The sequence below is a fragment of the Chaetodon auriga genome, chromosome 20 (genome assembly GCF_051107435.1).
Source record: "Chaetodon auriga isolate fChaAug3 chromosome 20, fChaAug3.hap1, whole genome shotgun sequence".
In the NCBI taxonomy this organism is placed as follows: domain Eukaryota; kingdom Metazoa; phylum Chordata; class Actinopteri; order Chaetodontiformes; family Chaetodontidae; genus Chaetodon; species Chaetodon auriga.
Genome location: NC_135093.1, coordinates 8,393,309 through 8,406,572, shown reverse-complemented (window position 1 = coordinate 8,406,572; position 13,264 = coordinate 8,393,309). Strand labels below are relative to the sequence as shown.

General features: G+C 44.9%; 1 protein-coding gene across 2 annotated transcripts in view; it reads left to right on the top strand.

Annotated features, from left to right (window-relative positions):
• The window catches only part of LOC143338628 (adenosine kinase-like), a 101,196-nt gene that overhangs the window by 4,777 nt on the left and 83,155 nt on the right, over nt 1-13,264 (top strand). For both annotated transcript variants that reach the window (XM_076759169.1, XM_076759170.1), the window contains exon 4: nt 10,573-10,651. In XM_076759169.1, coding sequence (XP_076615284.1) covers nt 10,573-10,651 — 79 coding nt within the window. The remainder of the gene's footprint in view (nt 1-10,572; nt 10,652-13,264) is intronic.

Sequence of the window (13,264 nt, the reverse complement as noted above, 5' to 3'; positions counted from 1 at the left end):
GAGATGGCTCAGAAACCAGGAAAAGGTGTTTACGTGCTACAGTGTCCTAGTTTATATGGCAGTACTCAGATGAAGTGACAGATCTCGAGGACCGTGCAGCCTTGGCAGAGGTGTCTGCCCTCTGAGTGCTTTCCAGGTTGATGGTGCCTAATTTTAGGGGAGTGCATGTTGACTGATTTCAGAGCTGAGAAGTTATGGATTGTGTTTTAGTGTCTCGTGTGTAAATTCTAAGCAAGTGCAGTAATTGTAAAATCATTAAGCGGCAGAGTAATGTGTGTACAGTAAAAGACAGGGCCGTGCATTAGGCCGTCTGTATCTTTACAATAGGCTACCTTGTCGGGTCTTGTTACTTGACAAAGGGACGCATGTGACCTTGGGCGGCAGCAGCGGCACAAAGCAGCAGCATCATCAGCAGTGTTGTTCTCCTGCAGCACAAAGGCAGCGGTGTTATCTTTAGCCCCACAGACATCGTTCCCTCCACATTCTGCACAAGGTCAGGGCGGGATTAACATGCGGCTTTGGTGGTTTATTCCCAACACAATGCATTTCAATGCATTGTCCCCTCCAGTACCACGCACACAACATCATGCTCTGCAGCCATGTCCGTCAAATTTCCATCTGACCGTACATATGGTGTTTTGTTCTATTAACCTATAGCAACCTAAGCTTAACATGCTGTGATATGAGCAACAGCATTGCCATTAAGGATGCTGGATGAGTGACTAGTAAAGTGCAGAGAGGTCATTCACAAGGTCACTGGTCCATGGAAGAAGAAGAACTTGACTGAAGTGTTGTGACAAATAACGTGACTTAAAAGGCCACAATAGACTTACAAGGCTAGTCAAGTAACACCATTGTCGGGCCCTGAATCTACAGAGTGTAACAAGATTCATTTTTTTCTCCCCATCACCCTGGTGGGAGAGAGATCATTGGATGCAGTGCACTGTGGCCATGCCTGAATTCAATTATCTAGTCACAGCAGAGCCCATATAATCCTGTTGTGGCTGAGAAATTGCCTGCTGTAGAAACCATCAACATCCCTGTTAGTACTGGCTGGGGACTTTAGTTTTTTTTTTGTTTTTTTTTTTTTATCCTGAATGAGCCTCAACTGTGACTTTTGATGCCTTTTCATTTCACTTCAGATGTTGCACAAGTTGCAATTACTTCCCAGTTTTAATTGAAAGTGCGTCAGTGCTCTTGCTGTGGAAACGACAGTTTAAAAAAAGTAGTTGATTAATGGATGAGTTGACTGGTCAGAAATCCACAGCTGTTTGTGATTTAACAAGCAAAAATACCAAAATGGAATTAAACTATTTTTTGATAATCGAGTGCCAAAACCTCTCACTTCTCAAATGGCAATATTTGTCTTTTTCATAGTCGTCTATGCTAGCAAAGTGAACATTGCTGAAATCTTAATGTGCTGAAAAACCCCCTGCTAACCTCCTTGATGTCGCGGTGGCCTTGTGGTTAAGATGCATACCGTATGATCACAATGTCCCGCTTCATTTCCGGCCCCGGACGTTTGCTGCTTTTCATACCGCTGTCTCTCTCCCCTTGTTTCCTGTCTTTTTCCACACTTTCTCCTATCAAATAATGGCCAGAAACCCCAAGAAAAGCTTCAGATCCAAGTAAAATCATAAATCACTTCATCTCAAGCACTGCTGAATCACAAACCAATACCCTCATCATGCTTTCCTCCATATAAGGCAGCTGCAGCCTCTCAGTGTTAAATCTGGAGTTTACAGTGTGGTGGTTAGTGAGTCATGTTGCACTTAAAGCTCAGGTCTTGTACTTTAACTGCTTTTATTTGAACAATATTTCCACTGTGGTTTTGGAGCTGCAGTTGAAGAGGATGTTGTCAGCTGTTTTTTTTTTTTTTGCCTTGTGTGTTTTGAAATTGGTGTGTGAGAGGAAACCGTCTAACCAAAGCACCGTGTTTGACTTCCCTTCCTGCCTGCCGAGAGGAGCGTCGCTCTGCGTTTCAGTGGGAGATCTTGTCAGATGTAGTGCTGTAGGTCTCGCTCACTTTTTGTAGTCGCTGCTGCCATCATGTGGCTTAAGTTTGGTACCTGCACACTGGGGGGAATATGTAATTCCTATTTATAGCTCGCAAAGACTTGGGGTACACAATGTCTTTATGCTCCGATGAGCAGACAAATATGAAAAACAGCATATTCTATTACCGAAGTGTCTCTGTTAGTTCACACTGTTGCATTTTATTTTCGATTGGAGGCCTTTGTCATGGTTTGCAGCTGGTTGGTCGTTTGTTTTTACATTTTTCCCAGTGGTGAATTTCTTTGCTCAGTATTGAATTGCAGTAAAAGGGGTATGTACCTTTGATATCCAGCAGGGGGCAACAGTAGCCTGCTGTTTTTACCCCAAGGAGCCTCCATAGGAAACAACATGTCAACCTAATGAAAACACGCCTCTTTCTGCAGGAGATTATGATGTGGGCAAATAGACATTTTATTTCAGGATAACTAGGCATTACAGGTTGTTTGGAACACACAGCATTTCATAACACACCATCCAACCAAACCCTCTTGGGCTTGTTAACCATATCATATTAGAGCTAATGATTATTAGTGTGTCAAATGAGTGAGTCATTGTTACAGTGAGTGTATTGTCACCTCCGAGGGGGAGCAAAAAAACATCAGCTGGCTCCTGAATATTAGTCGCGTTCAAACATTTGTTTTATGACTCCCTCTGTCCGATGATAATTAATTGTTTACTTTCTCATCTCTGGATGATGGCGTGACTCTTTTCAGAGGTTGTTTGCTCACAGCAATTAAGTTCATCAGTGCTCATCCTCCCTCCGCCTCCTCCTCCCTCACCATCTCCCTACCCCCCTCTCTGCCTCCTTTTCTCTCTTTCTCTGTGCTAAATGCAGATTAGCAGCGTCACAATCGCATCCAGAATGAGAGTAAACTCCTCATTATGCCGTGTGACCCTCTGCTGCATGAATAATTCAGGGATGCAGCGTTAGTGGCTGGCTGTTATTAGCATTCCGGATGGCGAAGGAAAGGGAGAAAGAGAGGGGGAGAGAGAGAGGGAGAGAGGGTGGGAGGCTCATATCACTGACGGGGCTGACTCAGGGGGATCAGCCCTGGATTGAGACACACATCACACACACATCATCACACGACACAGGAGATCAGTGGAGGTGCCTCTCCACTCACGCACCCCGCTGTCTGTGTACATCTTACACACCCCTGCTGCTGCCGTGCAGCTCAATCTGCTTACTGGAAGGAAAACAACAAAGGCCTCTCTCACTGAGTACATGCTAAACACTCTGGCTCCTGGGTGTGTGTGTGTGATAGATTCTGCTCTGTAAACACACTTGACTCTACCCCGCTTTTTTTTTTTTGTTTTTATTTTATTTTTTAATACATAAGCGAATTGTGAGTGCTAGAAAAACCGCCGGTAGAGCTATCCTGGTGTGTCAGGAGGAGAAACACTCCCCCTTGTGTGTGTATGTGTATGTGTATGTGTGTGTGTGCTCACATGCAAGCATGCGTGCAGAAGCTGCATGTGCTTGCCATGGTGCCACTTCACTGGATGCACTCATGCTTGACTGAGTGTGTAGACACATTACAACCCCCCCCCACCCTTTACTTCCCAGCTCCCTTGTCTGTTGCTGAGGCTGAGTGCTGTACTACAGTACTTAAACTCACCTCCGCCGGCCCGCTGGGGGGTCAGCACATCCGCATCCCCCTGCTGCTGAGGGCAAAGGTCGCGGGCCTGCATCCATCAGCCGGCCTCTGAGCCAAAAAGAGAGAGCAGAGATTAATGGCACTCAACTGGTAATTGAGACATCAGAAACATGTTCAGCCGTCAGCCTCGCGCTGCTCTCGATGTTTTATTGATATGCATGAATCCGGCGATTTGGAACGCTTGCATAAATCTGACGTGCTCACCAGAGCCGTACTCAACCGTAAGAAATGTGGATCTAGACCTTTTGAATTATAAAACAAGAAAACTTTTCGAATAATGGAAATACAGAAGCCTTCTGTCTCGCTGTGCTGTCGTCTTTTGATGAAATAGGTTGTCGCGTGGGGATGCAGGGTGATTGCTCTGTATTTAAAAGCATACATGCTGCATCATGAGAGATGGCTGATGCAATCATAATTAAGGCTCGTCCTCGCCGGAGCTGCAAATGCCTCCCTCTTGTTGACGGCGGCTGCCAGCAGGTGGTGCCAGAAGGAAACATCACAAGTCAAAGGGAGTGTAACAAACATAATCCACATCTCTGTGCATGTGGGCGTCCCCCCCCCCCCTCCTCTCCCTCCAACTCCCCCTTTTAAAGAGCGTTTTATAATTAAAATGTGGGCGTCTCAGCCAGTACATACAGCATGTTCAGTTCAGAAAAGCATGCTCAGGGCTATTTTTAGTCATCTTTGATCCCCAGCAGCCACACAGGAAAAGCCACTGATGGCAGCAGCCCTCATACATGTAGGCTAGTTAGTACACTATCTGTGCTGATCATTTCTCTACACCTAGCCCGTGCGGGGGTAGAGATGGGAGGCCTGACTGGTGAGCAGAAACGCTCCCCGAGTGTTTAAAGTTCACACTGGGCCATATGGTCCTCGCAGTAGGGGGTGTTGGTGGAATTATTCACACGGAGCGCTCTGAATCACCGAGATCCTGCTATCAACCTCCAAGATAAGGGGAATGTCTCAAAGGCTTTGTGCTCCGGCTTCAAATCTCAATCCTCAGGAGAACACCAGAAGCCCCATCCTTGCTTACACACCCCGTCTCTCCACTCTCTCCCTCAATGTGTCCCTCTTTCTCTCTCTTTCATGTCCTCGCACACACACACTCTCACACTCCCTCTCCCACAGCCACACAGTACAGTGTGACAAACAACGCCACCCTCTGCAGCGCGAAGCCAAAAACCTGTGACATTTTAGAGGAAATAATATGAACTCATCCTCCATGACCAGATTTTGCCCCCGCCGCCTAATCCTTGAGTGCAGCCTAATTAAGTACAAACAGCAGTCCTCGGTTAATGCCAGCAAATGGGCTGCTGCCGCCGCTGCTGGATTGGCCGATTATTAAAGGGATGCACATTTGTTGTTTCTGCATTCTAATGCAATTACTCACCCATTATGACCATGTAATTGTGCAGTCATTAATTGTGCATCCAGTCTATAATGCAGAAAGGCTCATCGCGGCCGGCGTTTTTCTGCGCCGAGGGACTCGCGGCGAGATTTCTCGGCTTAGCAGGGATTGGACCGAGACACCTCAACGATGGCGATATCGCAATGCCGTTGTGCAAATCAACATTCATCCCTCACTTTAGTGTGTGAGAAGATGTCAGAGGACGGGAACAAGGCCTCGCTCGCTGTTTGAATCATGACTCATTTGTGTTCAGTACTTTTATGCGCCTCATTCTTCGCCATCTATTCCCATCCTGCCCTAATGTTCCACTGATAAGAATGTCCTATTCATTCTGCGTTCTTCACCAGTTGCTACAGAGAGTTGAGTGAGAGAGACTCTACAGGCATTGAATGAAAAGCACATCTATTTCTGAGGGGGAGCGTGAGCACGGTAGAAGATAATTATTGATTTGAAATAAGAAAAGATAAGGCTCAACCTTGAGCAGCCCGGCGATAGCGCGCAGAACAGAATAATTAATGGGCCTGTCTTGTGTTGGGACAAGCTTTCACACTGAGACGAGCGTATTGATTTTAAACAGATAAACTGCGTAACCCTTTGTGAAGGGTTTGACAAACAATTTAATTGGGGGGAAAAAACAACAATATTCCTCACCCTTTCCATCTCCCTTTCATCACGTCCCCGAGCTGTTTTTCCTCTGCCTGACCTATGGAAACAATTACTGTGCATCAGGCCTTGTACTGCCTCCAGACTACCAAGGAAGGCTGGTGTAGGATGCACACGCTGATTGGGGAATCTAATCAATGGTGGAACCTGTCTCCGCTCCAGATGCCTGTGTTGAAACTGGGATTACCAAAGCCTTTTAGCTGTATTGCCCCCTCTCTGCTTCTGTCAGAGAGAGAGAAAGATGGATCTGCCTGTTTAAATGTACCTGCCTGCTATAGCTGAAGCAGAGATAATTTACTGTTCCTGTGCAACCCTCCTCCTTCCTAATCCCCCAAGGAGAGCAGCAAAGAAGCCCCAGTCCTCTCACTTCTTCCCTTGCCCTCCCCTGATTAGTGATAGGGGCTGTTTGATCATGTTTCCCTGCCTGTCCTTGTGATTTGTAAGCTGTTTAAACGTGAACGAGGCAATTAAATAAGGACGAACGGAGGAGAGTGGGTGCCGCGGTGATCATTAGCGATGAATTACCCCGGTGTGCACTCAAACACTCGGGAGGACTTTCACGCCGGACCACTCCCGAGGATCCAGATCCAATCTAGCCATTGATTAACAGAGACTTGTTCTTCCTGTGAAATCACTCGACAGGGATTTTAGGGCACTCATCCGGTCTTATCGAGATAGGCTAACATCAAAGGCGAATGAAGAGGGATTGGGTAAATGGGCTCGCCTTGCCCTCCATGTAAGAGACTTAGAGGAGCAAATCTTGAATTATTGCCTCATGTAAATAATCTACTTGGCTCGTTCTTTTTTTTTCTTTTTTTTGGTGGGGGGGAGGTGGTGGGTGTGAGAGAGGAACTCATGAGTCACTCGGGGCAGAGAACACTCATGGTACTTTGGAAGCTCTCATATTTCCCTTGATGGGAAACAACGGTGGGGGCTCCATCCCCAGGAATGTAAACAACACGATGTTCCTGACTGGTGTGATCTGCCCCAACAATTTGTATGTGTTAAGCCACGGAGATGTGGAGGTATTAGTTTTTGAGGAGGACTCTCATATCCTCTGAATACAAATATTCCATTCAGTAGCCTAATTCCCCTAATTTGATTTAAGCCGAATAAATAAGTGCCTCTATTAGTCTCAAATTGGAAGGTATGAAATTGAAAAATAGCACAGTGCCTTTAGTTAAGAGTGGTATTTAACCAGGGCGTCGGGGGCAGTCTCTTGTAAAGCATGTGTTATATAACACGGGCTGTCCATACATTAGTGGAATGCATGGCATAGCTGGAATTGCTCTTCCGTTGAACAACACCAGTGGGTTTTAAAAGCAGGGGTTACTGGCTGAGGACATTTTGTTCAAAACAATTTCTTTTTCTCTGCTCCCTCCCATCACAGAGTGAGCTCAGACTGCAGTAGATGGGAAGGGATTTTCTCTTCCTAAATGGCCAAGGGGGCCGTTTACGGTGTCACTACTATGGGATCACATGATGTTTGAGGGTGTAAAGGTCTCGAGGCAGCTGCTCCTTTTCGGATGGGATTTTCGAGGCATCCAAGAGCAGGGCCCCATGCTGTCTGCACTGAAAGGTGGAGCAAATACTTCTAGGAAGAAAAAAAAAGCTGAAATCCTCAGAAGCTGTGTGTCTATTTGAAATGGGTTCTGGAGTCCCTCGGCTGCCTCCATGTTATAAACACCCACAGTGCTCAAATTCTTCCTTTGTCAAGGAGTCATAACAGGTGTCTCAGGAAGGATTTTTTTTCCCAGTTAGCATATTTTCCACTTGCATGGAAAGTTTTTTTTTTCTTTATTAGGAACATTCTGCCCTGGGTAGACCCCTTGCCTCGAGACATGATATGCAGACTTTCTTTGAAGCAGTAAAGGTTACTTTCACACTTGCTCAAAATTCGGCCATGCCTAGTTAAACCAGGTTGTGCTGAAGTATTGAACACCCCTGGCTGACATATGTTGGTAAGCCATGATGCACTTTGCATACATATTAACTGCGGTGCGCACTGAGTGTGTGCAACATATTTCTAGACTCAACAAGTTTGCTTCCCCAAAACGTGCAACCTTTGACCTCCCCTCAAAATGTTTTTCTAATCCTAAAAAGGGAATGCATTGGCACTCTGCAGCAGAGCTTTTACATAACCAGCGCCCCTTGGGATTACACTCAAGCATTTCCTCAACAACCCCTCTTACGCAGTTAATTTAAGGTGGAATTACACATTACACCAGTGGGAATGGTATGGTGCACCTTGAACTATTTACCATGTCATTGGATTTTTTTCCCCTGACGTAAATACACTCACAAATGGACGGTCTTCAATTTACAGTTGAGAGGAAAAAAAAAAAGTCAAGGACCTCCTAATGTGGCGTATCATCTTGACTGCAGTTAGGTCAATTTCCTTCGCGGGGTGGACACGTTTGTATAGCCAGCCCCCTGGGAGGTTGTTTGTATGAACGATGTGGAGAATACACATTATTCATGTTCTCAGCTCCGCAGATAAAGGCTCTATCTCGCAGCGTATGCCAGCTTTGCATCATGTTACGCCTAAGCATTGGTGCTATTGATGTTTGAAATGGCAGTATGATGGGAAAATACAAAAATGACAGAAGCGTCTTCAGTATTTCACTGTAGACCCGGGGGTGTTCCTGTGGTTTATGTTTGAAAACTCAGCAATTGTTTACTCCCCGTTCCCCAATGTCATGTCTGTTTTCTTGACTCATTGTGTTTAGTCTGTTACAGTCATTTCTCAACTTTGCTGTATGGTTCATACATCAAACATTTAATCAGATGTGGTCTATCCCTAAACAAGTTGTCTGGCTGTGAGGTTTTTTGTCCACACAGAAATGGTATAAGTTGTTTTTCTAATTGCTCTGAAACATCACCTATAAAACACAAACTGCAGAATCTCTGCGAAGTGAAAGATGAATACTTTCTTTTATTTCATGATTCCCTTTGAGGAAGCAGTTCAAGTTCCTCAGAAATGACTTGCTCTGCTCATCTTACTTTAATACTGTATAGCTAACTGCAACCATGTGTGGACAATGTTGCGCCTTTGCTTTTATCAAGCTGACATTCAGACCCTCACGGGTTCTTTTCAACTCAAGCAACATTTGTGGTCAAGTATCCCATTTAACAAAATCCAGCATTTGCCTGCTGCTTTCCCCCCCGCCTCCCTTTTCTTCTTAAGCAGTTTATATTAACAGCTTGCACCTGGAATGTCACAGTTGAAGGACGGCAAAAAAAGCAAAAAAAAATGTATACCGCTTTCAAGTTTATCGTAGTGCAGAGTTGACATACTGTTGTCCTCTTTTACAGCGAGGACAGAAAGGGGGAAAAAACACCCCAACAAGGCTGAAGAGTAGAAATGATGTTTGATGGGAAAAATATATCCACATACAGTAAGCTGCAGTCTAACACCTGAACTCTACGCCTTGTGACTGAGAGTGCAGGAAAGTCGTTATGCTAATTTGTACAATGCTAATTCTCATTTTAGGTCTGTTTAGGTCTCCACTAATTCCTGAGACAAGCAGCATCCGAAGCAGCCATCAGGAGGAAAAGTTGCAGTGAATCTTTAGTAGTAACGCCGGGTCGTTTTCAGACTGGAGAAGAAATAATTGAATTCACTGTGCCGCTCAGAGGTTACCGGCAGCTGCCTGCAACTTTTAAGGAGGAATGTTTTCAGTTGATGTTGCAGATCAGTCCACCTTAAATGTCAATATGACAACTTTGACCGCTCCATTTCTTTTTGTTGACTCTGTTGCATGACATACTCTGTTCCGGTGCACTCCAGCAGCACTGCATCAATGTAAATGCTCCTATATGTTTACCAGGTAGTCACAAACTTTGTGTGTGACATTTAGTGCTTGGAAAATAGTGTTGTGTTCAGTTGCTTTAGGAGAGTTTTTTGCTGAAAACAAGTTTTGATGAGTGTGCTGAGACTGACCCAAAGCAGTAGCCGAACAGTGAGCTGAAAAAGGACTTCAAAGCTGTGCAGAGCTGAAGGGAACTGCACTCTGGTGATATTTTGCATCGGCGAGTGACCTCCTTCACATGACATTTGTCATTTGAGCCATTGAAAATGTTGAGTCGTGCGGCTTTAAGTTTTGCATGGTAATGTGCAAAGACTCTGCTGGCATCCCAAATGCATTAGCTTAACATAATGTTAGCATGTCATCAAGCTTAAGTTTATTATGTAAGTGGCATTTCACGTTCGTATGCTAACATGCATCTGTCATGCTCACTTTCAGATGTTATGTAAGCATGCTAAGTTTAATATGTGTTTAGCATGTTAGCAGGTTGTGATGCTTACATATGTATTGAACTGAAGGCCAGCACAAGCATCAGAAAACTATGTGGCCCACCCCCCAGTTTGAGAACCACTGACCCAGTGGAAGATATTACATGTTGATAGTGATAAAAGGTTGAGGGATCATTAGGATCCATTCTCTGAAGACCACAAACGTCTCAGCCAAATTTCACGGCAGCCCATCCAATAGTTTTGAGATATATACCACTCGGACATTTTCACGTCCTCTCTGCTCACAGCCGCTCTTCAACCATACCCGTGTAACCTCTCCTGATGGAATTTGTATTGGCTAATTTGCGGCGCTTACGCCTCACTCCTCCTACGTGTGTTGCAATGTGACAGGTGTTGAGAAACCTGTAGTCTGCCCATGTCACACGTGGTGTTTACACAAAGCCTTTATCAGCAGCTGTGGTCTAATTCACTTTGTAGTCGATCTTGAACGTCATCCATTGTAACAGCTCTTCTTCTTCTCTCCGTTTCAGGTTTGAAGAAATCGTCAAGAGGAACAAAGTTGAATACCACGCCGGTGGTTCGACCCAGAACTCGGTGAAAATTGCTCAGGTTAGTCTTCTCTGGCACTCTACAGTGAGCCTGAATGTGTTTTGAATATACAGTGGTAGGCTTGTAACCTTAGATTTGTCAGCCTGGCAGCCCTGGGAATACAGAGCATAGCTGCACAGCATGTTGACACATTACAGTTTTAGGTGTTGTGAATTCATCAGACCTGCCACGGAAAGAGAAAGGCAGGGAGGATTCATAATATTTGCAGTGTTATCTAGTTGGCCTAATTTCCTGAGACATATCAAACATCAATTAGAGAGAATTACAAGTAGATGCAATTAACATGTCACAACAAATTACATCAAACAAATGCTGATCTTCTCTCTGGCTGTTAGACAGATCTGAGCATCTAAAAGAAATTGGTGATTGTCCAAATCTAAAATGGCAATCTGAACTTGAGAAGATTATTCACTGAATCCTTTTTTTTTTTTTTTTTTTTTTCTTTTTTTTTTTTTTAAAGTGACTGCAGTCAGTCTGTGAATTTGACATGCCGTGATTAGCTGCTGATAAGGCTTTGGTCGGCTCACAATAAACAAAGAGAAAGCATCCAGCTGAAAAATAATTCTCTTCCAAGGAGAAATGAGTGCAGAAGCTAATTGAGAGGCTGATGTTTGTGAAAGCGCCGACTCTTTCTTGTGTGTGGGTTTTTGTTTGTATGTGTCAGTGCAGTGTGTAGAGTTCGGATTTGTACGCATGTGCTTGTGTGTGTGTGCGCGTTTTCGTGTGCGTTTGTGTGTATCTAGCACAAGATAGTTACAGAGAGAGGGAAAAGAAAGCAGGCAGGCCCCGAGGCTGCCACCATCTCCGTGCTTTGGAGATGGTAAGCATCCTTTAAAATGGCACGCGGAGCTGTGCAACGCCATACAAACACTCTTTAATTATCAAGATCAGAAGCGGCAGCGTAAAGCTCAGTCACTCACAGACATTAACTGCCAACTTGATTTTATTCCTCCTGTGTTTTTTAAACCTTAGGTGCTTGATGCGGCTGGGTTTAAGCTCGCTCTTCCAACAGATCGCTCCCCGCCTTTCTCGCCATCGCTCCAGCCAAAGCCGTGGAGTTAGGTTGGTCAGTCATAGACCTTAACAAGGACTTTTTGTGTTTGATTTAAGAAGACGCTGAAGGAGGTGCCCCAAGTTGGGTATCAGCTCCCTTGTGAAATCAGATGGAGAATGAGATTTTTATTGCAGGCCCTCGCTGGAGAAAGGGCCGTCATGGCCTCTGTGCCCTGCGAGAAGCATTCAGTCAGCTAAATTATTCTGTCTCATAATGGCATGGCAGACCCCAGTCAAATGTTATTCTACTCTGTTTATTTGGATATTTACCCCCTTCCGAGGGAAGATGTAGAGCTGATTCTGAAATGCTCAAGATAACAAGAGTGTTTTCGTCCCACACCCAGAAGTCTCAGAAACAGTTTCTGTCAATATATACCTTGAAGCGCTGACTTTTCCACGTTTCACTTTCAGGTGATGGTGTTCTTTTATGAAAAATGTATAATGCATAACCGGCTCCCAGATTATCACATTGTAGCACTTGCAATATGTGAAACTTCAAACCCTGCTGTATTGTGGAAGCTGAACCTTCAAACACGAATGATATGCGATGCAGCACTGAATCCACATCAAAGGGCCCAGTGACTAAATGAGATGCTCGATCCAGGGCAGGTTTGCTCAGGAGCACCATCGCTGCTGGAGGAGAGAGAGAGAAGTGTTCAGAGGCTTTGCAAAGGAATCGCTGCACACGCTGGGAAAACCCAGGGTGTGGGAGGATCAATGCCTTTGCCAGTAGAACTCGTACTTTCCTCCAAAACCCAACCGCTTCATCGGAGGCTGTAATAGGTTAAATACTGCCGCTTCATCCGAGTTAAGATTTCTGCACTATCAAGGAACACCTAAACCTCGGCTTTAAGAAGATGCAGAATCGATGGTAATTGGATTTAGTCAAATGAGAATTGACCAAGCCGAAGCTTAGATGGATAAGTATTGTTTCCCTCTAACCGCCGTCTCTGCCCGGCTCTTTGATCGAAATCAAACGTTGCAGTGTTTGCTAGTGGTTGACTGGTTGCAGTCGGTGCTATCTTTAGCACTGGAACATGGCTTTTTTTTTTTCTTCTTCTTCTTCTTCTTCATTTTACATGCATTACGGCTCCTGTCACTGCTTATCCTTATTCAAAGCACACATTGTGACAAACTAGAAGTCCCAAGGTAGATGTATCAACACATTTGTACTTCCTTAGCCGTGCACCAGTGCTCCTCAGTAAGCCTTAGATCTTGTTTGGATCAAGTCAGTGAAGTTGCAAGCTTGTACAGTATGCAGAGCTCTCTGGCTCTGGTTCTTAAGAAGAAGAAAAAAAAAATTGCAATGATAGAAGTGGGTTGGAGGTTGTTGCCTTTGCCCAGGCTCTAACAAACACCATGCCCTGAAGGGGCATCCGACATAAAGGCTCACCTACTGGATGTTGCAGGGCTGTAAGGTAACAAAAACCAGCCCAGCCGTCGCTTGCTCACATACAGCCTTGCACATCAAAGGGCTTCTGCTCAGATAGGGCACGGCGGGAAACAACAATCATATTTCTTTCAGTCATTTACAAAGTTGAAGGGAGAAAAAAAAACAGA